This window comes from Coregonus clupeaformis, chromosome 15 (assembly GCF_020615455.1).
Source record: "Coregonus clupeaformis isolate EN_2021a chromosome 15, ASM2061545v1, whole genome shotgun sequence".
In the NCBI taxonomy this organism is placed as follows: Eukaryota; Metazoa; Chordata; class Actinopteri; order Salmoniformes; family Salmonidae; genus Coregonus; species Coregonus clupeaformis.
In genome coordinates, this window is record NC_059206.1 from 63,925,778 (window position 1) to 63,952,006 (window position 26,229).

The window sequence follows — 26,229 nt, forward strand, 5'->3', positions numbered from 1 at the left end:
GCATAGAAAATGTGCTCAATCGTCAGGACACTGTTGTTCAGAGGAGCTAGCCAACAACACAGCTAACACAATCACTTAAAATGAAGCTGGAAAGACTGCAAACTAGCTGCACTTCGTTTTGTTGTAAATTTTTTCAATTGACATTTCTTTGTATATATCCATAAAAATGATGCCAGCTGATTCATGATTTCGACTCTGTCTCGTCCCGACTCCCGACATGTTCATTACTATGGGACAGCTGGAGATCGAATTTCAATATTGAAACAATGTTGCAAATGTCGGAGAGACAGACAGCAAGGTTTATACAAATCTCCGCTGTTGAAAACTAAATGTTAGTCTAAAAGAAATGTGAGATAATGACTAGATGCTTTTTATAGTGGAGATCAAGTTTATAAATAGCCTGGCTGGGTTGATGAGACAGTGGATTGTGCAGTCAGATGGAACAGAGTAAATAGGCATTTTAACGTCATAGATTTAGCCGGTGGTAACTTGTGGAATAGACACCGGCTAGAATGCGGTTTTAACCAATCAGCATTCAGGATTAGACCCACCCGTTTTATACTATATTGTAAGGCAAAGTAATGGAACTATCTAGAATTAGTGCATAGAAATAAAAGAGCTAGAGAAAGGGGCTGAGATGCACAACGTTTTAAAGATGATGCATGATTTTTAAGTGTTTTAAATCAAGACAAAAATACATGATAGAAAAATGACTTGTCAATTTCGTGTCCGAAATAACTTCATGTTTTCTACATGTACCATCAATAAATATGAATTTAAAAGAACATATGCCAAAAATGTTGGCGGGGGAAAGGAAACAGACTTAGTCTAAAATGAGTGTCCAAGGAATGGAATGCAAAAGAAGGTCTTCATGTGTACCTCAGAACAATTTGAGGTTGCTTAACTTGATATACCTGGAGAAATCCACTCAACATTCAGGGAGATATACTGTCCTGTAACATTTGCACCAAAAAAAAAGCAGATACAATCTGCCATAACAAAGAAAAATGCAGCTCGATTCCACAATCCCAAGCTCACTACAGACATTGTCCCCCAAAACAACAATGAATTTATTCAAAAAGTGCTAACTGGCAAGCCTGTTCTCGTGTCAAATAAACAAAGACAAAATAATACAGTGAGAGTGAATCAGGGTCTGTGTGAGCTGAAGCTCAAGCAAGGCCCTACTCCTGGTCAAGAGCGGTGCCGCCGCCACTGACAGTCAGGTTGCGGTGCAGGTTGGGGTTCTGGCTGTGTCTGTTGCGGCTCCGTACTGACGAGAATGTGGTGTCGCAGCCTGGGACTTTACACTTGTGCAGTAGGCGCAGGTGGACAGTCTTATAGTGGGCTCTGAACGTCCCCTTGTTGCTGTAGACCTTCTGGCACACATGGCAGGTAATGGGTGAGCCACCTCCACCCCCCTGTGCCCCCCCCTGTCCTCCCCCCACACAGTCCAGGGTCCTCTCCCCGCCCAAAACTAACCCTTCCCCACCGGGGCCTCCTAGACCAATCCCGTCGCAGCTCTCCCCATCGCTGTCCTCCTCCATTGGCAGAGGCTCCTCCTCTAGCCCCTCCCCTTCCTCACTGCCCGCCCCATCTGAATCCCAGGAGGAACGGGCGCTGCCGCCCCCACGAGGGGGTACAGATGATGACGTACTTAGGTCCAGTACCGCCCCCTCCTCCACCCCTCCTCCTCCTCCCAGCTCCTCTCCTGCATCCTCCCCTGCCACCTCGTCGGCCATCTTGCTCATGGGGAAGACCAGGCCCATGCGGTTGTGTCCTCTGAAGATGACAGACGTCTGGCTGCCTGGGTCTCTCTGGAGATCTCTCTCCCTCTGGAGATCTCTCAGGTCCTGGCGGTAGTCCAGGCTGACAGGGTCTCTGTCCCTGCAGAGGGAGGCTGGGGAGTAGAGGGATCTAGGTGATGGGCTGTACAGGTCTTTGGTCAACAGCTTGTGGTGGAGGTTGAGGTTGGAGCTGTGCCTAGAAGACATAACATGTAGGAAAGGTTGTTTCTTGGTTGGTGTTTTTTCAAAGATACGTTTTTTTCTATCTTTAATTGACCATTCATCTCTGTTAAATAAGTCTGTAACTGACGTATTTGTGGTTGCTGCCAGTTTGGTGTGGTTTTATTAGATCATTTGAAAAGACATACTAACCATATCACTTAAACAGAACCTCTGACATAATACGCTTAAATATGGTATATTGTGCTAGAGAATGACAAATCATTTTCATAAATCACTGACAGACTATAAAACTAAAAGACAGACTACTAACCGACAGACGTGTGTTTGTTCTCTCTCACCTGTCTCTGCTCCTGCGGGAGGGGAAGGCGGCGTTGCAGCCAGCCACCGTGCACATGTGCATCTCCTTCAGGTGCACGTTGCGGTAGTGCATCTTCACACTGTACTGGTTGCTGAACGTCTTGCTGCAGATCTCACAGTGGTGTGGAAGGTCATCCCTGTCCAGTGCCCCCTCCTCTGAGTCCATACGAGACTGCAGGAGGCTAGAGTCGGTGTAGTCTGCCACACAGCCCTCTGGTCCGTCCTTCCCTCTGTCGCCTAGTCTGAACAAACCGCCGTTGGTCAGTCGGTGGTCAGTGTCGTCGCACTCTGAGTCGCACAGCTTGTCTGGGTGCCGGGAGGTTGGTTGGTCGCCCTCCTCTCCCTCTGTCTCTGTGTGGTCTCTGCTCAGAGAGAGGCTGTGGTTCTCTCGGTGGTTGAGTTTGCCATCATAGGAGGATGAGGAGCAGGTGATCCTCCCTGTCTCTGCCTGCCGGGACCCCTCTTCTTTTTCCTCTTCGTTGACCTCTTGTTCCCTGCCTCCACACATGTCTCTCTCCGGGCTGTGGGACCTTGGCCGCTTCACCCCCTCCCTTTCTCCTCTCTCCTCTATTTCCCTCTCCCTCTCTCCCCCCATCTGTCTCACAAACAAATACCCCCCTCCTCCTACCCCTCTCTCACCCTCCTCCCTGTCCATGGCCTGTATAGGGCTCTGGTCCTCTGAACCACTCTCCTCCCCCGTCCCTCCCTCCCTCTCTACTGCCTCCTTCTCGATCTTGATGGGCATGCTCGACTTCCGCGACTTCTTCTTGGGCACAGGGTCGATGATGGCACTGCAGGGGTCTGGGGCAGTGATGGAGGTGGGTTTGAGGGGGACCGAGGAGGATAGGAGGGGGAGGGAGGGGAGGTGTTGGCCGGGGGTGTTGGCCAGCTCGGCGGGGGTCACCAGGCTCCGGTAGAAAGGCAGCACAGGCTGCACCGTCTTCAGGTTGGGGAAGAGGATGCCGTGGCCCAGGTGCCCCATGCTGGGGAAGGAGCTGCTGTGGTGGAGCTTGGTGCTGCTGGTGGTGGAGTCCACATGACTCACCATGTAGCTGGCAACCGACTTTTGGCTGTCGGGGGATGAGGTCAGGGACACCGGGATGGATGAGTGGGGGTACTCAGACCGCGGTTTGTCGCTTGCTTCGGAGTCCTCGTCGGCCGAAAGGCTCCCGCCGTCTCGCAGGTCCTTGTCACGGTTATTACGGTTCATGGGCATGTGCAGGCGAGGGTTAGGGTTGGCGCTGTGGCGGTTGCGGCTGCGCAGCGAGCTGAACACCATGTTGCAGCCGTCGATGGTGCACTTGTGCTTGATCTTCAGGTGCACAGCGTTGTAGTGGATCTTCAGCGTGCCCTTGTCGTAGAAGGTCTTGTCGCACGCACTGCAGTACACACGCCCCTTCTTGAGACTTCCTCCCCCGCCTCCACCTCCCCCGTTCCGGTCCATGGAGCGTTGGAGCTTGCTATCGGGGGACATCTGGGTAAGGTCAGAGTTCATCATGGAGGGGGTGCAGGGTGTGGAGCGGCCGTCCGAGTAGTTGTCGCTGGTGGGGAAGTCCTCAGCCTCCATCTTGGGAATGGCCGAGAGGCCGTCCAGAGGGTTGTCTACACCCCTGTCCAGGTCAGAGGTGAAGGAGGCGGAGCTAGAGCCCACCAGGCTGCTCTCGGTGGGTGGCGGCCCGGGGAGGGCGTTTGGGTTCTCGTCCCCCCGTCTCTGCTCCATCTGCCCGCCTTGCTGCTGCTGCAGTGCCCCCGGTGGTGACCCCAGGAGCGGCGCGGGCACAGAGCCCAACAATTGAAATGGTAGCATAAACGCCATACTATTAATAAAGTTCTCAAAGTGGTGAGCGTTGGAAGAGCTCAGCTTCTCCACCTTAGGGGTCAGGACGTTGTTGGTGGTGGCAGTGCGCGGGGTGCTGCGCTCGATGAAGGTGCGGATGTCTGAGTTGGTGCGGGTGCTGGGGACCAGCACGGCCTGGCCCTCCTTGTCCTGCAGCGCCATCAGCTCCACAATGGACTTGGTCTCGCCGAAGCGGAGGAACTGCTGCAGCGTAGCGATCTCCTCCTCGAACGTCATGATGGCCCAGCGGTCCAACACCTTCCCTACTACATCCTGGAGAGGGTGTGGGGGGGTGAGAGTGGCGGGACAGGGAGAGGGGGAGGGAGGAAAGGAGAGGGTGTGGGGGGGTGAGAGTGGCGGGACAGGGAGAGGGGGAGGGAGGAAAGGAGAGAGTGTGGGGGGGTGAGAGTGGGGGGACAGGGAGAGGGGGGAGGGAGGAAAGGAGAGGGTGTGGGGGGGGTGAGAGTGGCGGGACAGGGAGAGGGGGAGGGAGGAAAGGAGAGGGTGTGGGGGGGGTTAGAGTGGTGGGACAGGGAGAGGGGGGAGGGAGGAAAGGAGAGAGTGTGGGGGGTGAGAGTGGCGGGACAGGGAGAGGGGGAGGGAGGAAAGGAGAGGGTGTGGGGGGGGTGAGAGTGGCGGGACAGGGAGAGGGGGGAGGGAGGAAAGGAGAGGGTGTGGGGGGGGTGAGAGTGGCGGGACAGGGAGAGGGGGGAGGGAGGAAAGGAGAGGGTGTGGGGGGGTGAGAGTGGCGGGACAGGGAGAGGGGGGAGGGAGGAAAGGAGAGGGTGTGGGGGGGGTGAGAGTGGCGGGACAGGGAGAGGGGGGAGGGAGGAAAGGAGAGAGTGTGGGGGGGTGAGAGTGGCGGGACAGGGAGAGGGGGAGGGAGGAAAGGAGAGGGGGTGGGTGGAGAGCGGGGAGGGGGGGAAAGAGAGGACAGGAGAGGGGGTGGGTGGGAAAGAGAGAGTGAGAGAGAGAGAGAGAAAGCGATTGATATACAGAGAGAAAGAGAGAGAGAGAGCATTTCATCGTTAGAATTATACATCTGTATTAGGCTCTACTCCTGTATATTCACATACCAAGGAAGATATGAAGTCCTCTAAAAGACAGACTGACTGTGTCTAAATACACTACCAGTCAAAAGTTTGGACACACCTACTCATTCAAGGGTTTGTCTTTCTTTTTACTATTTTTTTACATTGTAGAACAATAGTGAAGAAATCAAAACTATGAAATAACACATATGGAATCATGTAGTAACCCCAAAAGTGTTAAACACATTTTATATTTGAGATTCTTCAAATAGCCACCCTTCGCCTTTAAAAAAAATAATTAATATGCCATTTAGCAGACACTTTTATCCAAAGCGACTTAGTCATGCGTGCATACATTTTTACGTATGGGTGGTCCCGGGGATCGAACCCACTACCCTGGCATTACAAGCGCCATGCTCTACCAATTGAGCTACAGAGGACAGCTTTGCACTCTTGGCATTCTCTCAACCAGCTTTATGAGGTAGTTACCTGGAATGCATTTCAATTAACAGGTGTGCCTTCTTAAAAGTTAATTTGTGGAATTTCTTTCCTTCTTAATGCGTTTGAGCCAATCAGTTGTGTTGTGACAAGGTAGGGGGGGTATACAGAAGATAGCCCTATTTGGTAAAAGACCAAGTCCATATTATGGCAAGAACAGCTCAAATAAGCAAAGAGAAAAGTCCATAATTACTTTAAGATTAGAAGGACAGTCAATCCGAAAAATTTGAAGAACTTTAAAAGTTTCTTCAAGTGCAGTCGCAAAAACCATCAAGCGCTATGATGAAACTGGCTCTCATGAGGACCGCCATAGGAATGGAAGACCCAGAGTTACCTCTGCTGCAGAGGATACGTTCATTAGAGTTACCAGCCTCAGAAATTGCAGCCCAAATAAATGCTTCACACACCTCAACAACAACTGTTCAGAGGGGACTGTGTGAATCAGGCCTTCATGGTCGAATTGCTGCAAAGAAACCACTATTAAAGGACACCAACAAGAAGCAGAGACCTGCTTGGGCCAAGAAACACGAGCAATGGACATTAGACCGGTGGAAGTCCAAATTTGAGATTTTTGGTTCCAACCGCCGAGTCTTTGTGAGACGCAGTGTGGGTGAACGGATGATCTCCGCATGTGTAGTTCCCATCGTAAAGCATGGAGGAGGAGGTGTTATGGTGTGGGGGTGCTTTGCTGGTGACACTGTCTGCGATTTATTTAGAATTCAAGGCACACTTAACCAGCATGGCTACCACAGCATTCTGCAGCGATACGCCATCCCATCTGGTTTGGGCTTAGTGGGACTATCATTTGTTTTTCAACAGGACAATGACCCAACACACCTCCATGCTGTGTAAGGGCTATTTTACCAAGAAGGAGAGTGATGGAGTGCTGCATCAGATGACCTGGCCTCCACAATCCCCCGACCTCAACACAATTGAGATGGTTTGGGATGAGTCGGACGGCAGAGTGAAGGAAAAGCAGCCAACAAGTGCTCAGCATATGTGGGAACTCCTTCAAGACTGTTGGAAAAACATTCCAGGTGAAGCTGGTTGAGAGAATGCCAAGAGTGTGCAAAGCTGTCATCAATGCAAAGGGTGGCTATTTGAAGAATCTCAAATATAACATATATTTTGATTTGTTTAACACCTTTTTGGTTACTACATGATTCCTACATGATATATGTGTTATTTCATAGTTTTGATGTCTTCACTATTATTCTACAATGTAGAAAATAGTAAAAATAAAGAAAAACCCTTGAATGAGTAGGTGTGTCCAAACTTTTGACTGGTACTGTAGGTGTAGGGTGAAGTTGCCCTTAGACGCTGATCTTGGGTCAAATGTGCATTTTCCCCACTAATGGCTAAGGTGAGGATTGGGGGAGTGGAAGTTGATACTAGATCTGTACTTAGGGGGAACTTCACCCCAGAGCGTCTTAATAAAGGGTTCAGTTGTAAAGTTAATGCAGAGAGGCAATACAGAAGAGGAGGGAGCCCTCATTACAGCGCTACCTTTCATCTGGCCTGTCATTTCTCTTCATTTAAATCATGTGGATTTTCCCTCTCTCCATCAGCGTCAGAGTGCACACACACACACATACGGATGAACGAACACACACACGGATGCACACACGCACACACACGTCAGGGTGGAGTGAGATCAGAGAGGAAGGAGAACGAGGTTGCTCCACCCGGCACAGTACTAATTACATAGGAGTTGTGGTGTCTGTGAAAGTCAGACAGCGGCCTCTCAGTACAGTAACCATGATCAATATTTCATCACACAGCATTCGTTTGGCTCTGCCTTACGAGGATTCTGACTCTGTGTTCACCATTAGAGGAGCTAACATTAAATGCAGAGAGAAAGCTGAATAGTTGATGACGGACTAATCGAAGTGAGCAGCGGCTGACACTGACTGTGTGCCGAGTGGTTCTGCCTGGCTCAAGGTTGCGAGGGAAATTGTGGAACTAAATAATATTTATAAATCTCCCCTCCATCAGTCTGGAGACCTCCAGAGAGGAGGATGTGGAGAAGAGGAGAGTTCCTATAGAGAAGCTGGCCTTTGTTTCTCTCCTGTGCTCCTCTCTCTCCTCGTCCTAAAGTAAGAACTCCTCCCTCCACCCCGCCCTACCTGTAGGACGTATCCTCGGATGTAGTCCTGTAGGGTCCAGTCCAGCGCGTTGAGGATCTGGATGACCTCCTCCTGTTTCAGGACACTGAACAGCCTGTCCAGCAGGATCTTTAGTCTGACCGGGATGGCCTGGGTCCCGTAGAGCATCAGGCTGCAGATGTCAAAGACCACGTTGGAGTGGACGATCTCCACCTGGCTGCCCTGGTACATGTGGTGCAGCTTCAGCTTGCTCAGAGCTGCAGGAGGACGGAGGAGTGGAGGGGTAGAGGGGGTGGAGGGGGTGGAGGGGTAGAGGGGGGTGGAGGGGGTGGAGGGGTAGAGGGGGTGGAGGGGTAGAGGGGTAGAGGGGGTGGAGGGGTGGAGGGGTAGAGGGGGTTGAGGGGTGGAGGGGTGGAGGGTTAGAGGGGGTGGAGGGGTAGAGGGGGTGGAGGGGGTGGAGGGGTGGAGGGGTAGAGGGGGTGGAGGGTTAGAGGGGGTGGAGGGGTAGAGGGGGTAGAGGGGGTAGAGGACGCACAGGAGTGAGTAGAGAAAACACAGGCGAACATGAATATAGAAAACACACTCATGCAGGCTCACAGCCCCCCACACACAAACATGAATGAAGACACACGTACCCCCCACTCCCATACCATGTTAGAAATCTACACTAAGTAAAGTAACAGTTTAATCTGTGCTTACCGTGCGCTACCCATCCATGCTTGCAGTGCTCACACAGTCTTTTCTTCAGTTTCCCAGGTTTGAAACTATCACAGGTACAGTTCACCAAGGTGCAGCAAATCGCCTGGCAGAGAGACACAGAAGGTCAGAAGGTCCATAAACATTTATAAGCTATATGAGGCAGGATTCCAAAATGGAATGATCGGAATGCCTGGGTTCCATTATAGAGCCACACAGGACAAAATAAAACAGTGTTACTCAACTTCAGTTTTCAAGTACCACCAACAACACACATTTCTGTTCAAGCCCCTCACTAGCACACCTGATTCAACAACTCAACTAATCATTTACATTTACATCATTTAGCAGACGCTCTTATCCAGAGCGACTTACATCAAGTCCTTTGGTTAGTTGAATCAAGTGTGCTGGACTAGAACTGTTCGGGGTTCTTTCTCAACCAGAAGTTGCCAGTGGAGAATCACCGACATAAAACACAGCTGAACTCAGGAGAAAGGGAAAGTATAACAAGAGATTAATCAGAAGAAGGAACCAATACGCAGTTTGATCACACAGAGAACACTTCATATATCATTCACTTCTACAGAGAAATACACATTCACCCACAAGCAATGGAAACAACTTCGCTTCCCATCTAAAGCGGAGGGAAGCAGATCCACTATGTTTCACAGGGGGAGTCATCTTTTGTACATGAATAAATACACAGCCTGACACCTCTCTCTCGTACGAGAGAGAGAGAGAGAGAGAGAGAGAGAGAGAGAGAGAGAGAGAGAGAGAGAGAGAGAGAGAGAGAGAGAGAGAGAGAGAGAGAGAGAGGTGCAGTGTGTATCTTTGTGTGTGTGAAAGAGAAAGAGAGATCAGGCAGGCTGGTGTTTCTCTCTCTCTCATTCAGGTACGCACGCATGTACGGCTGCACACACCCAGCAGTGCTGCGGGCCTGTTCTCTCCTTGCCAGGATTATCTACAGCAGGCCTGCCCTGTTCTCTCCATGCCAGGATTATCTACAGCAGGCCTGCCCTGTTCTCTCCATGCCAGGATTATCTACAGCAGGCCTGCCCTGTTCTCTCCATGCCAGGATTATCTACAACAGGCCTGCCCTGTTCTCTCCATGCCAGGATTATCTACAGCAGGCCTGCCCTGTTCTCTCCATGCCAGGATTATCTACAACAGGCCTGCCCTGTTCTCTCCATGCCAGGATAATCTACAGCAGGTCTGCCCTGTTCTCTCCATGTCAGGATTATCTACAACAGGCCTGCCTTGTTCTCTCCATGCCAGGATTATCTACAGCACCAAAGAGGTGACCTCAACACCTGGCACACCAACTCCATGTCAGCCAATCATATCCTCAGGCTGCTGGCCATAAGACCCTTTACACACAAAGATGATGCCTCTGTCTCTGGTTAAATCCCAAATGGCACCGTATTCCCTTTATAGTGCACTACTTTTGACCAGGGCTCATAGTGAATAAGGTGTCATTTGGGATGCAGCCTCTGTCTCCCATTAATGGTCTTTATCTCTCAGGACAAGCACTCAGCAGCGAGTGTGTGTGTGTGAGAGCGATTGTAGTCACTGATGCTACTAGTGCTGTTGCCCTGTGTGTGCGTGTGTGTGTGTGTGTGTGTGTGTGTGTACAGTGTGTGTGTGTACAGTGTGTGTGTGTGTGTGTATACAGTGTGTGTGTGTGTGTATAGTGTGTGTGTGTGTATAGTGTGTGTTTGTGTACAGTGTGTGTGTATAGTGTGTGTGTGTGTGTGTGTGTATAGTGTGTGTGTGTGTGTGTGTGTGTACAGTGTGTGATGCTATCTGATGCTCTGTGTTTCCTGCTCGCTGTACAGTGCTGTGTTAAGTGGTTGGGGTGAGAGAGAGCAGTAGAGTGACAGAACACAGAGTCAATCAGAGCTCTCCAGACTACCACTACACATCACAGAACACAGAGTCAATCAGAGCTCTCCAGACTACCACTACACATCACAGAACACAGAGTCAATCAGAGCTCTCCAGACCACCACTACACATCACAGAACACAGAGTCAATCAGAGCTCTCCAGACTACCACTACACATCACAGAACACAGAGTCAATCAGAGCTCTCCAGACTACCACTACACATCACAGAACACAGAGTCAATCAGAGCTCTCCAGACCACCACTACACATCACAGAACACAGAGTCAATCAGAGCTCTCCAGACTACCACTACACATCACAGAACACAGAGTCAATCAGAGCTCTCCAGACTACCACTACACATCACAGAACACAGAGTCAATCAGAGCTCTCCAGACTACCACTACACATCACAGAACAGAGTCAATCAGAGCTCTCCAGACCACCACTACACATCACAGAACACAGAGTCAATCAGAGCTCTCCAGACTACCACTACACATCACAGAACACAGAGTCAATCAGAGCTCTCCAGACCACCACTACACATCACAGAACATAGAGTCAATCAGAGCTCTCCAGACTACCACTACACATCACAGAACACAGAGTCAATCAGAGCTCTCCAGACCACCACTACACAACACAGAGTCAATCAGAGCTCTGCAAACCACCACTACACAACACAGAACAGAGTCAATCAGAGCTCTCCAGACCAGAGAGTCAATCAGAGGCCCAAAACAATGCCTCACACACTTTCATTCTCTGAAAGAAGTGTATTGTATTCCAGGGATCTAGGGTTACAGGGTTTTAGATTTTATATTCAAAATTGTGTGTGTTCTACAAGACTAGAGGGTGTGTGTGTGTGTGTGTGTGTGTGTGCATGCGTGCGTGCGTTGACGCTCATTAGATTGCGTTGAGAAGTTGGTGTGAAAGTGATTGATAAGATTCTGTTTCACCTGACAGTAAGAATCAACGTTTTATGTGTCAGAAAATGTGTATAAATCACAGCAACAACCTGAATGGTGTTTCCATACACATCAACAAGAACAGTATGCATGCCATTTACCACTAGCCGATTACTAACTAGCATCCCTTGAGAAGAGTCATCAGATTTGTGATCAAAGCGACCTGTGTTAGCGCTACATGCTACACCCCCCTCCCCCCACCCCCCCACCCCCCACCACCACCGTGCTGCGCTAGCACCTCTCTTTCTCCCCTGCCATCTATAATGTATGAACAGCATGTGTTAGCATACATGAGCAGCATGCTTAATGGTTAGCAATTACTGATGCTGTAGCACTAACCCCCTCAACAGTGGAGGAGGAGGGCACTGTCTCTCTCTCTCTTAATTAATCACACAGTCAACTCCTCCCACTGGTTGGTTAGCAGGGCTGGGTTCCATTCCAAAAAGATGTCCTCTTTCTCTTCTGTCCTCGTTCTCCTCCCTTCAGTCTGACAGGACTGGATATGCCAGAGTAAAATGGAGGAAACTAGGTAAAACACGTGCTATACAGTGGGGAAAAAAAGTATTTAGTCAGCCACCAATTGTGCAAGTTCTCCCACTTAAAAAGATGAGAGAGGCCTGTAATTTTCATCATAGGTACACGTCAACTATGACAGACAAATGGAGGGAAAAAAATCCAGAAATTTACATTGTAGGATTTTTAATGAATTTATTTGCAAATTATGGTGGAAAATAAGTATTTGGTCACCTACAAACAAGCAAGATTTCTGGCTCTCACAGACCTGTAACTTCTTCTTTAAGAGGCTCCTCTGTCCTCCACTCGTTACCTGTATTAATGGCACCTGTTTGAACTTGTTATCAGTATAAAATACACCTGTCCACAACCTCAAACAGTCACACTCCAAACTCCACTATGGCCAAGACCAAAGAGCTGTCAAAGGACACCAGAAACAAAATTGTAGACCTGCACCAGGCTGGGAAGACTGAATCTGCAATAGGTAAGCAGCTTGGTTTGAAGAAATCAACTGTGGGAGCAATTATTAGGAAATGGAAGACATACAAGACCACTGATAATCTCCCTCGATCTGGGGCTCCACGCAAGATCTCACCCCGTGGGGTCAAAATGATCACAAGAACGGTGAGCAAAAATCCCAGAACCACACGGGGGGACCTAGTGAATGAACTGCAGAGAGCTGGGACCAAAGTAACAAAGCCTACCATCAGTAACACACTACGCCGCCAGGGACTCAAATCCTGCAGTGCTAGACGTGTCCCCCTGCTTAAGCCAGTACATGTCCAGGCCCGTCTGAAGTTTGCTAGAGTGCATCCAGAAGAGGATTGGGAGAATGTCATATGGTCAGATGAAACCAAAATATAACTTTTTGGTAAAAACTCAACTCGTCGTGTTTGGAGGACAAAGAATGCTGAGTTGCATCCAAAGAACACCATACCTACTGTGAAGCATGGGAGTGAAAACATCATACTTTGGGGCTGTTTTTCTGCAAAGGGACCAGGACGACTGATCCGTGTAAAGGAAAGAATGAATGGGGTCATGTATCGTGAGATTTTGAGTGAAAACCTCCTTCCATCAGCAAGGGCATTGAAGATGAAACGTGGCTGGGTCTTTCAGCATGACAATGATCCCAAACACACCGCCCGGGCAACGAAGGAGTGGCTTCATAAGAAGCATTTCAAGGTCCTGGAGTCTCCAGATCTCAACCCCATAGAAAATCTTTGGAGGGAGTTGAAAGTCCGTGTTGCCCAGCGACAGCCCCAAAACATCACTGCTCTAGAGGAGATCTGCATGGAGGAATGGGCCAAAATACCAGCAACAGTGTGTGAAAACCTTGTGAAGACTTACAGAAAACGTTTGACCTGTGTCATTGCCAACAAAGGGTATATAACAAAGTATTGAGAAACTTTTGTTATTGACCAAATACTTATTTTCCACCATAATTTGCAAATAAATTCATTAAAAATCCTACAATGTGATTTTCTGGATTTTTTTTCCACATTTTGTCTGTCATAGTTGACGTGTACCTATGATGAAAATTACAGGCCTCTCTCATCTTTTTAAGTGGGAGAACTTGCACAATTGGTGGCTGACTAAATACTTTTTTTCCCCACTGTAACTACTCAGTCATCTCAGTTATTTCAGATGTACAACGGGGAGTGAACATGGACAGATGGGAGACCACAACTTTCTGGAATGAAATGCAGCCGAGGAACGCACTGATGCATCCTTCCTGTTCTCTGTCCTCTCTTTCCCTTTCTTTCCTCCTGTCTCTGTCTTTTATTCTCTCCTCTCCTCTCCCTCTCCCTCTCCTCCTCTCCTCTCCTCCTAGTCTACATCTCCTCCTCTCCTCTCCTCTTCTTCTCTTCTCTTCTCTTCTCTTCTCTTCTCTTCTCTTCTCTTCTCTTCTCTTCTCTTCTCTTCTCTTCTCCTCTCCTCCTAGTCTACATCCTCTCCTCTCCTCTCCTCTCCTCTCAGTCTCCATCTTCCCTCCTCTCCTCCTCCACTGATCTTCACCTGATCTTCTCCTGTGGGACTGAGGTGACGTGGAAGAACCTCTTGGTCACCTCCCACCGCCATAATCCCATCATTACAGGGCCCAACCAACACGGCCCAATTTCACTAATCCCATCACACACAGGCACACACACACACACACACACACACTCTTATGTGCTCGCACACACTCAAATATGTGCACACGTGCGCACGCATACACACATACTGAAACGAACAAAGGCACGCATGCATACACACAGACACAACCGCACAGACACAAGCGCAAACACACACACACAAAGAGACACACAGTCCTTTTATGTTTCCTCTAGTGTACAACTCAATCTGTTCCTCTGGACAATCAAAGGGCACACACACAGAAGCTCACGCAGCAGGCATTGCTCCGCTCAGTCCTTCCTTTGTCTTAATTAGCTATTCATTTTTTCACGAGTCACTGAGAAGAAGAAAAAAAAACGGTCACTTTCACATGCCACCGCTGGGCTGGCTAAGTCTGCAGGATTCCTGTGACCATGACCGAACAGACAGACAGACAGACAGACAGACAGACAGACAGACAGACAGACGGACGAACTCTGGTAGAGTTAATGAGTTGTCAGATCAAGGGTGATATAGTCACAATCAAAGTGTCATGATTTATTGGTTATTCAGTTTGATTTCTAAAGACTTGGTCAATGTCATGATCACAGAGGCTTTTATTTAGTTATGCATTTAGGATAACCTTGATTCAGACATAGGAATTGGTAGTATGTTTTTATTCAGAAATGGATCGTTCGTCTTCCACAATCCACAATATCAGGACAACACACATGAACACTTTAGTGAGAAATCTCCATAAACTACCATTAACCCCAGTCTCTACAACTTTGGATGGAAAATGTTCCTTACACAATATTTCTGATGATCAAAACACTGTAAGATTGCTGAATTACGGTAACTTTCCCAAGTCTCCCAGAAATCTTGATGGGAGGATTCCCTGATTTCGTGCTTATTCCCTCTGTGACGAGATGTGAATGAAGGACTCAGGCGCAGGAGGTAAAACACAGAAGTCCAGAGTTTATTCCGTTTACATAAATAAAACGCACCCAGCGTCAAAATGAAACTATCACAAGGGAAATATTCCACCTTGGCAATAACAACAGGAAGAGTAGCTCAGCCTTCACGTTCTTCGTACCCGGAATGCATGGGAGTGTGAAATCAAACCGGGTGAAGAAGAGGGCCCACCTGGCCTGGTGAGGATTCAGCCTCCTCGCTGCCCGAATGTACTCCAGGTTACGGTGGTCTGTCCAGACAAGGAAAGGATGTTTCGCCCCTTCGAGCCAATGCCTCCACACCGTCAAAGCTCGGACAACAACCAGCAGCTCCCGATCACCAACGCCGTAGTTCTGCTCCGCCGAGCTAAGCTTCTTCGAAAAGAAGGCACAGCGGCAGAGCTTGGGTGGTTTGCCCGAGCGTTGGGATAAGACAGCGCCTATCCCTACCTCGGACACATCCACCTCCACTACGAACGGTAGTGATGGATCGGGGTGAGCCACTACCGGGGCGGAGGTGAACAGACCCCACAATCTACTGAAGGCCAAATCAGCCTCAGCAGACCAGCGGAGCCGGGACGGCCCACCCTTCAACAAGGAGGTAATGGGAGCTGCGACCTTGCCAAAGCCCCGAATAAACCTCCGATAGTACTTGGCAAAGCCAAGAAAGCGCTACACCTCCTTCACCGTGGTTGGAGTTGGCCAATTACGCACGGCTGAAATGCGATCTCCCTCCATCTCTACACCAGTGGTAGTATTGCGGTATCCGAGGAAGGAGATTGACTGCTGGAAAAACTCACACTTCTCTGCCTTGGCATAAAGATCATTTTCCAACAGTCGGACCAGTACCTTGCGAACCAGGGACACATGCTCGGCACGCGTAGTGGAATACACCAGGATGTCATCGATGTAGACCACCACACCGCAACCAAGCATGTCCCGAAACACCTCGTTCACAAAGGTTTGGAAAACGGATGGAGCATTCATCAAACCGTAGGGCATCACCAGGTATTCATAATGCCCCGATGTTGTACTGAATGCTGTTTTTCACTCATCCCCTTCCCGAATACGCACCAGGTTGTAGGCACTCCTGAGGTCTAATTTGGTGAAAAAAACGGGGCCAGGGGAAGAGGATAACTAAATCGTACCGTCACCTTATTCAGTGGTCGATAATCAATGCACGGGCATAAACCGCCATCTTTCTTCTTCACAAAGAAGAAACTTGAGGAAGCAGGTGAAGTGGAGGGACATATATACCCCTGGCACAGGGACTCGGTGACGTATGTAGGTGATCGGGAAAGGAGATAGATAAGGTACAGTGCGCCGCAAAGGGCTCTGAACAAGTTTGGGTGTTCGTTACCTGGGGTGATGTGTGAGTACCCTGCCTACCGCCTCCAGACCCAAAGGAATGTTGACTAGGACGTGAGGTGGATTGTCCCTTTGTGCCACCAGAGTGGCACTGTCGCTGTCCTCCTGCGCTCTCTCGACCGGCGGCTCCCCCCAGCTCCATCTGCTCGGGGTCAGAGTCGTCCGGAGTGGGAACGGGCAGACCCCTACCAGGACGTCCTCTGGCTGCTAGCAGATTGTCCAGCCAGATGGCCATGTCCACCATTTGGGAGAACGATAGCATGGCATCACGGCAGGCTAGCTCCCGTCGGACGTACTCCCTTAGGTGACACCGGAAATGGTAGATCAGGGCCCACTCGTTCCACCCGGACCCCGCTGCCAGCGTCCGGAACTCCAGCACGTAGTCCTGTGCGGTCCTCGTCCCCTGCCTCAGATGGACCAGTCATTCGCCCGCCTCTCGACCCTCAGGCGGGTGATCGAAAACGGCCCAAAAGAGGCGAGCAAACTCCCCGTAGTCCTCCAACGTGGCACCTCCCTCATTCCACACCGCGTTGGCCCACTCCAGGGCTCTCCCACAAAGGCAGGAAACGAGGACGGATACATTCTCCCGCTCCAGTGGCGCCGGCCTGATGCTGGAGAAATACAGCTCGAGTTGGAGCAGAAATCCCTTACATCGCGCTGCCGTCCCATCAAACGCCAGTGGCCGGGATATCTGGATCCCTCCAGGGGCTGGGGTGTAGGTGGCTGGATCCGGTTGACCAGCTGGTCTCGATAGATCGGGTCCTCTCCTCTCCAGGCACCAGTAGAGACTGGTAACCGGAATTTTGCAGCCCTATAAACCACACTATTAGTCTCCACAAAATCATTGAGAATGCAGAAAGGAAGGAAGACCACCAGAAAGTGGAGTGGAAACTCTCCTCATCTCCTCTCTCTGTCTACACACTGGTGTTAATGCTGTTACTCAGCACCTGGTTCTACTGGGCCACAGGCTGGGAAATGGAAAGCAATTCTCTCTCTCTCTCTCTCTCTCTCTCTCTCTCTCTCTCTCTCTCTCTCTCTCTCTCTCTCTCTCTCTCTCTCTCTCTCTCTCTCTCTCTCTCTCTCTCTCTCTCTCTCTCTCTCTCTCTCTCTCTCTCTCTCTCTCTCTCTCTCTCTCTCTCTCTCTCTCTCTCTCTCTCTCTCTCTCTCTCTCTCTCTCTCTCTCTCTCTCTCTCTCTCTCTCTCTCTCTCTCTCTCTCTCTCTCTCTCTCTCTCTCTCTCTCTCTCTCTCTCTCTCTCTCTCTCTCTCTCTCTCTCTCTCTCTCTCTCTCTCTCTCTCTCTCTCTCTCTCTCTCTCCCCCACCCCAATTAAGAGCTGCTTATCTGAGAGTCAGACTGAGTCCTGATTCTGTGGGAGGACCTGAGTAGCAGCAACAGGCTGGGGGAGGTTAGGGGGAGGGAGGTTAGGGGAGGGGAAGGGTAGAGGGAGGACGGGGAATGGGTGGGGGGGCATGGAGACATGAGAGAGTCAGGGACAGACGAGGGGAGATGATAAAGAGAGGAGGTACAGGGAGAGAGGAGGAGGTAGGGTGAGAAAGCAGCAGCAGCATACCATGACACCCCAAACCTAAGTGATAACATTGGTCTGTGTGTGTGTGTGTGTGAAATACCTCTCCACACACTGACTCAAACCCACAGAGGGGAGGATATGGTTGAGCAGAACACAGAGCACATATCATAAAGGGTGGATCACCATTCTCCTTCACGCCATCTCCGTGTTGTGCTTCATTGCCTAACACACACGGGGCTGTCCTTATCACTAAGTGTCTATTTGTTAGTGCAAATGACTGATTTTCCAATGAGTGAGTAACACGACAACCGTCATCTTCTTCAAGCTAAGAAATACTTTGCGTGAGCAAACTTACAATAACTATTTAATTAGACGGAATAGTACATTATTGGATCTGCAGTTACTATTCTATTTCAAATATTACAGTTATTTTGCTCACACAAACAGTTTCTTAGTGTGAGGAACAAGTCTCCCAACATGTTGTACACATCATAGAGGTTTAATATAGGTTTCATTTCACCACGTTTCATTGACAGTGATTCAGGGTGAATAAAACAAATGTCCCTATAAAGACCCATTCAGGCCAGAGTGTGTAAAATCATCCAGTATGTCAGTTATTCAGTATATTCAGTGTCTGGGAGTACCGGGACTATGTCCCAAATGGCTTCTTATTCCCAATTTAGTGCACAGGGCCCTGTTCAAAAGTAGTGCACGATCTAGGGAAAAGGGTGCCATTTGGGACACAGATATGGTCTCCAGTCACTTCTGCGTCACAGCCATAACATCCTTGACAGAAAAATGTAAATCGTTCCTCTCCGGCTCGTAAAATAAATCCTGCCATATGTCCATAATATCCACACTGGTTTGGTTTATAGAGTCAACAGCAGTCAGTGGTTCAGAGCAATACGGGAGGGAAGGGAACAGCTGTGGGGTGTGACAGTGTGTATTGACTGGGCCACGTTGGAATCATTTAGTGGAAAGCAAATCAATTAGGAGAGGATCAGTGCAGATTGCCACACAATGTGAAACTAGCTGTGCCCGTGCCAAGACAGTAAAGACTGGAATGGAATGGGATGAGAAATTGAAACGGCTCGCTAGGAACTGAGTGTACTAAACATTAGGAACCTTCCTAATATTGAGTTGCACCACCTTTTACCCTCAGAACAGCCTCAATTCCTTTGGGTGGTGGACCATTCGTGATACACGAGGGAAACTGTTGAGCGTGAAAAATCCAGCGCCTGGCACCTACTATCATACCCTGTTCAAAGCCACTTCTTTAACCTGTCTCCTCCCCTTCATCTACACTGATTGAAGTGACATCAATAAGGGATCATACTGTAGCTTTCACCTGGTCAGTATATGTCATGGAATGAGCAGTGTTCCTAATGTTTTGTTCACTCAGTATATGTTCTCTCTCTCTCTATGTAGACCAAAAACATAGAGATTAGATTATAAACATGGTTATAATTATTGTTATAATCTATCACGTTTATTTACACAGTGCAAAAAAAAATCTAGAAAAACACTTCCAAATGATTGCCCATGATATAGCGCAGTGAAACCATTTGTAACAAACACTGACACACATATTTTCCTCATATCTTCATTCAGCCAAAACTACAGTCAAAATACAGACCAGCCTGGTAGTACCAGGAACTAAGAAACTCCTACAGAATTCCTCTAATAAAACCACATAGACTAGCACTGAGCAGCTACAGGAAATAGGCTTTAGGAGTACAGCAGTCTAGGAGGTCGCTGCGTGTAAAACACCAACCTACAGCATTAAAACAAGTGGTCAAAAACCAGGAGCTAAAACCAGGAGCTAAAACCAGGTGCTAAAACCAGGAGCTAAAACCAGGTGCTACAACATGTAGCTAAAACCAGGAGCTAAAACCAGGAGGTAAAACCAGGAGCTAAAACCAGGTGCTAAAACCAGGTGCTAAAACCAGGAGCTACAACATGTAGCTAAAACCAGGAGCTAAAACCAGGTGCTAAACCAGGCGCTAAAACAAGGAGCTAAAACCAGGAGCTAAAACCCTGTGCTAAAACCAGGCGCTAAAACAAGGAGCTAAAACCAGGTGCTAAAACCAGGCGCTAAAACAAGGAGCTAAAACCAGGTGCTAAAACCAGGCGCTAAAACAAGGAGCTAATGGTTCACAGACAGAGGACTTCCTGCTTCTGAATATCTCAATGTGTGTGTGTGTGTGTCTGCGTGTGTGCGTGCGCGTGTATTTGTGGGCATGCACATCTGTGTGTGTGTTACACATGCACAGAACATGGCCACATGCATAAATCACACGCCACTGAAACACATGTACGGCTGTATGGCAGTTATAACGCTAAGCTAATTGATGACAAGTGTTGAGCTACTTAAAACAGCCTGATATAAAGCTGTTATGTTTGTAACACGACCCAGTGTGAACTTGAACACATGTATGTCTCCCCCTCTAAAATAGAGGAATGACCCTATATCACAAACTGCCTGGGAAAAGAGTGAAAGTCACCCAGTTAAACGACACCTCCTAGACATGTTCACAAGCAAACGTCTTTCTATCAGAGACACAACTCATTTGGTTTGAAATGCAACAGCCCCACTTTGGACTGAAATAAAACATTATTTTTTTTTTTTTTTTACAGGATTCTGTCTTAAAAATAGGTTAAAAGATTAAAAGTGAGAGTTTTAACTCCTGTCCTGAGAGTGAAATGCGAGAGCAACCCAAGAGAAGCTAGGGCTCTGCTTGTGCAAGTAGTGACAGGCTGTGCTTTAGCCTATTAGGAGTCAATGGAGACCAAAGACAGCGTGAAAAACTCATTATTCCTCCTAATTCAGCAGTCAATCACAGAGCAAACACACACACACACACACACACACACACACACACACAACACCAGCTTTAACACAACACCTGAAAACAAAAAGTTACCTGAATCTCCATGAGAAGTGGGTTAGTCTCGTCTACGTAAAAAACACAAACCACAGAAGAAGAAAAAGAAAAGCCACAACTTTGATTGGCTCCCCAGCAGCTCTAGCCACCCGTTAGAGAGAGAGAGAGAGAGAGTGTTAGCTGTGGGAGAGTAGCGGCGGAGAGAGAGAGAGAGAAAGAGAGAGAGGGAGCGAGGGAGTGTATAGTAAATGAGAGGAACATGTTAGTACACTGCGTCGGAGAGAGTTTAGCTCCCAGCTACGCTCTGATTAATATCATATCTCCCCTCTCTCTCTCTCCCTCGCCTGCCTCTTGACAATCTTGTCACATCTGGCTGACAAATCCTCACAAGCCTCTCGGTGGCAGCGCAGGGCTGGGGTGGAGAGGGGCTCAAGGGGGCTGTAGGAGGGGGAGGAAGGCTGGGGCGCGGAGGGGCTTGGGGAGGCTGTGAGGGGCGGATCGCGCCCTGGGACTGGCTGGAGGTGGTGCAGGCTGCAGCAGAAGCCCCTTGCTGACGGACCATCATGAAGCTAATGAAGCTGACTGGGCTGGCAGGCTGCAGCCGCTGCACACACACACAGCAGCCCCGCTCAGAGGAACAGGAGCTCTGTTCTGCCCCGGGGCCCTACAGCACTGAGACACACACACACAGAGAGAGAGAGAGAGAGAGAGAGAGAGAGAGAGAGAGAGAGAGAGAGAGAGAGAGAGAGAGAGAGAGAGAGAGAGAGAGAGAGAGAGAGAGAGAGAGAGAGAGAGAGAGAGAGAGAGAGAGAGAGAGAGAGAGAGAGAGAGAGAGAGAGAGAGAGAGAGAGAGAGAGAGAGAGAGAGAGAGAGAGAGAGAGAGAGAGAGAGAGAGAGAGAGAGAGAGAGAGAGAGAGAGAGAGACTATCATCCCACTCAGTTCAGAGGGTGAGGTGGAGCCAGTTCAGAGAGAGATAAGTCAACAACCAGCTCGCTAACACAGAGCCAGAAATCTGTTTTCAATGCTTCCACTGAACATGTTAAGGTAATAAAGCATTTTCAAATACCATGAAGAATAACTTGGTTGGCCTTGTTTTGTAATGATTAGATATGAACTCTGTTTGCATACATGCCTTATTAATGCACATACAAACATATTTTATGTAGACTGGAAGCATCTACCTGGTAATTGTACAGTATTCAGTGATTTTCAACCACATGAATTTTTTATTTGTTATTAAGAGTTTTACCTTTAAACAGGGAGTCACCATTGAGCCCATGGTCTCTTTCACAATGGAGCCCTGCATATACATTTCATAAGACACAATCCAATCAAACTCTGACACGATGTAAAACTATAACTATAACTATAATACATCACAACACAAATTTTCCAGAAAACAGTTACATTCCTCAGAATGAAGGTCCCCAATCAATATTTTCAATTGCCCGAGCGGCACCAGAACATCCTATTGTAATGTATTTTGTAGTTGAGTGAGGTGCTTTAGACTAAAAGCGGATTTACCTAGTTCGGTGGAGACCCGAGGAACCTCAAGAGTTAACCAACCCTGTGAACGGGTTTGGTATCTCATGTTTTTCTACTTTAACAACAAAGTTAGGTAAGTTGGAAGCTTGTGTAGGAAAGCTTTGTAAACAAAAGGGAGTAATGAAGTGATCTACAGGACTTTAATGAGGACCAGCCAACCTTTTGATTCAGGATAGAGTGATGAGTATTAAAACTGTCACCTGTAATCAAAAATGGTATATGCTTATATGTTGTGGCTTCATGTAGAGCAGTGATGTTCTGAATGAATAACCCATTCTTCTCTATTTAAAGTAGCGTCAAACATTTCTAACTGCCAAAGGATTCTCATAGTCTTTATGTTTTAGTTTGCTTTTGTGTCCTGAGTGCGTCTTTGGAAAAAGTTCATTTCCTCGATTTACATGAGATATGACAGGACAAAAACTGTTACGAAAATGGGTAAATGAAAGGATGTGCCACTGTAATGGCTATGTAAATGTGGTAGCACTTAACTCCACTTTACAAGTTGATCTAATACATTTGTCGTATAATTATGCTAATAACAACTGTGTTAATAACATGTTTTAGAACAAAAACGTCTCATGTTCAACAGAACACTGTACCAGTGACAGCAATATGCTGAATTCTGGGTACAACTTACATTTGAATATTAAAATTGGCATAACTAACTTAAATACAATAAACAATATATAGGCCAAAAAATTATGTTAATTACAAAGAACTGTGGTAATGATACTAAAGTACTACGCAGATACAATGCTGTTAGTGTACAAACCAGTCTTGGATCAGGTGGGACATATTTTGTGTTAAAGAAGTCTATTGGAGAAAAACACGACGCGAGGCAACGTGAGTCAATCAAAAATATGGTATTAATTCTGCAGAGAAGCTTGAAGGACCTCCGTTTTGAGTTCTTTATTCACCCAAAATAAGTTCATATAATCAAGATTCCATGAAATACCTGTCACCTAGATTTAAAGGTCAGAACACACACACACACACACACTGCAGAACAAGATGTAGTTGTGGTGTGTTGTTCACACCGCCAGACACAGAGAGAAAGACAGAGAGAAAGAGAGTGAGTGTTTGCTCCTAAAAGCACCACACAGACACTTGGGCTAATTGTTACATTATGGCTGCAACAAAACATTAGGCTGTTCTTAAATTACATTCCACTAGTGAGTGGCCAGAAGCCAGCACACAGAGACAGAGAGAGACAGACGGGCTAAAGCAAGCATGCCTTGGCAGTTTTCTATACAGGGCTACACAGCAACAGACTGAGCATGCCTTGGCAGTTTTCTATACAGGGTTACACAGCAACAGACTGAGCATGCCTTGGCAGTTTTCTATACAGGGTTACACAGCAACAGACTGAGCATGCCTTGGCAGTTTTCTATACAGGGTTACACAGCAACAGACTGAGCATGCCTTAGCAGTCAGTTTTCTATACAGGGCTACACAGCAACAGACTGAGCATGCCTTAGCAGTCAGTTTTCTATACAGGGCTACACAGCAACAGACTGAGCATGCCTTAGCAGTCAGTTTTCTATACAGGGTTACACAGCAACAGACTGAGCATGCCTTAGCAGTCAGTTTTCTATACAGGGCTACACAGCAACAGACTGAGCATGCCTTAGCAGTCAGTTTTCTATACAGGGCTACACAGCAACAGACTGAGCATGCCTTAGCAGTCAGTTTTCTATACAGGGTTACACAGCAACAGACTGAGGGCGAGAGAGTGCTGGGAAACGCATAGTGGTAATGAAACAAATGACAGGACCGCTAAATAAACCCTCCACTGGGGTAGACTAAATACCAAGCAGCACTGAGTTAGAATAGAACAGAATAGAAACGTGTGTATAAACCAGCACTAACTTGGAAAAGAATAGAAGCATCTGTATCAATCAGCAACTAGTTCAAATGGAATAGAATAGCTTAAGACAAATAAACACAGGTCCCGTGTGGCTCAGTTGGGGGGTTGTGGGTTCGATTCCAACGGGGGACCAGTACGAAAATGTATGCACTCACTACTGTAAGTTGCTCTGGATAAGAGCGTCTGCTAAATGACTAAAATTTAAATATAGAGTTTGAATAGAATAGAATAGAAACATGTGTATAACTAGCCCTGAGTTGGAATAGAATAGAAACATGTGTATAACTAGCCCTGAGTTGGAATAGAATAGAAACGTGTATAACTAGCCCTGAGTTGGAATAGAATAGAAACATGTGTATAACTAGCCCTGAGTTGGAATAGAATAGAAACATGTGTATAACTAGCCCTGAGTTGGAATAGAATAGAAACATGTGTATAACTAGCCCTGAGCTGGAATAGAATAGAAACATGTGTATAACTAGCCCTGAGCTGGAATAGAATATAATATATAACAGAGGAGGGCCTGTAGTCATGTTGTCAGGTTAAAACAACTTCCTGCCTGGCTGGCTGCTTTAAAGTTCCTCCTTTTGTTTTAAGGGAGTTGCCGCTGTAACTAAGCAGCGTCTTATGGCAGGTAAGGACAACCTCTTTACCTCCCTCAGCAAGCATGGACACAGCCAGATCAGGACGCATACATCATCACCAAATGATTCACGTGGAAAAAAAATAGATGAGAAATGATCTAGAAGTTACTGAATTCAAACCAGGCGTATTTTGTGAATAAAGATGAATAATAACGGCATCAGCAAACGCTGGGAAATGACAGCGCTACAACGATACACGTTTTTCTAATTTCTACCTCAGGAGCATGTAGGAAGATTTGGTGAAAGGAGAGAAAAGTGGAGAAGAATGTGGAAAAGAAATAAGACAAGATGTTTCTCACCTCAGCCATTGTCATTAGAGATAGGTTTCCAGGGTTACCGTGTAGTTTGCCATTCCCTGCGAGTCCTACAAAAGAACTGCCTCCAACTCTCCCGTCTGAACAAGTACTAACGCAAAAGAGCCATCACACGCCAGCACTCTGTCACACACACACTGTCACACACACACACACAGAGACACACACACACACTCTCCTGAGCGCTCACACCACATAAAAAACAATAAACTTACTGCTCTTACTCACACTCACACACACCTTTTTTCCACTCTCTCTTCCTATGTTGCCGAGGACTGGCTCTAAACTACTCAAGATGTGCTCTGTAGAGTGTGAGTGTGTATGTGTGTGTTGAAACCGGGCACAGGGGATTGGAATGAGATCCTCCCACTCTCCCACTCAGCATTCTCACCTCAGGAGCTGCCTGCTCCCTCCCCAGCACATACGTGCGCGCACTCACAAACACACGCGCACACACACACACACACACACACACACACACCCACATTGAGTCACAGGGCAGCCCCCCTCACAGCTGGCTAGAAGAGGGCATGACACTCATCTTTCACAGAGATTTGATCAAAAGGAATCACAAAGGCTGGAGGCACTCCTAATGCAGTCAGGAGAGACTCTACCTCTCCCTCGCTCTTTCCTTCCCTCCCTCTCTCTCTCTCTCTCTCTTCCCTCTCTCTCAGCCTGAGTAATGCTTTAAATCAATGCTGCCCCTCTCAGAGCAGAGAGCTCAGTCCAGCACGGCTGTGTGTGTTCACCTTAATGGAGTCTGTGAACAGCCTCCATAACAAGTTGTGCCTTGTGCCGTCAGGAACGTGTCAGTCTCTGTGTTAAGTATTTCTTTAGGACACAAAGTACATTTATGATACCGTTATTGTCACTGCACACTCGGACACATATCTTCATGCACTTTTTTTGCCCACACACATTTTTGACAGAACATAAGGTAGAATAACACTAAGTATTGTTATCAAGTCTAAGTCAGTTATCAATGATAGAATTGACTCGCACACACACACACACACACAAACACAAACACACACACATCCCTGCACCTTTGTTTTGACAGCGTTTTGGACTTCAAGTTTCAGGGACATCATAATCCATATAAACATGCCAAATACATGTGCAGGAGTAAATTCATCTTTATGTGTGAATAATCAATTGTCTTTCTTTTTCC

The 26,229-nt window shown here is 47.7% G+C and overlaps 1 protein-coding gene across 1 annotated transcript; it reads right to left on the minus strand.

Annotated features, from left to right (window-relative positions):
* Positions 1 to 484: 484 nt before the first annotated feature.
* On the minus strand, positions 485 to 25,397 carry bnc1 (basonuclin 1). The gene is made up of 5 exons (XM_045225279.1): positions 25,044 to 25,397; positions 8,495 to 8,597; positions 7,817 to 8,052; positions 2,306 to 4,434; positions 485 to 1,980 (listed from the first exon to the last, which is right to left on the minus strand). The coding sequence occupies exons 1-5, from the start codon at positions 25,056 to 25,058 to the stop codon at positions 1,182 to 1,184; spliced, it is 3,282 nt and encodes a 1,093-aa protein (XP_045081214.1). The 5' UTR covers positions 25,059 to 25,397; the 3' UTR covers positions 485 to 1,181.
* Positions 25,398 to 26,229: the final 832 nt, after the last annotated feature.

What these genes read in the sequence shown, in the direction of transcription:
- bnc1 (XM_045225279.1), bottom strand. An exon ending in GCATGGATGGGTAGCGCACG is followed by an intron (nt 8,053 to 8,494) that starts GTAAGCACAGAT and finishes GTCCTCCTGCAG; the next exon opens with CTCTGAGCAAGCTGAAGCTG. An exon ending in TCCGAGGATACGTCCTACAG is followed by an intron (nt 4,435 to 7,816) that starts GTAGGGCGGGGT and finishes CACCCTCTCCAG; the next exon opens with GATGTAGTAGGGAAGGTGTT.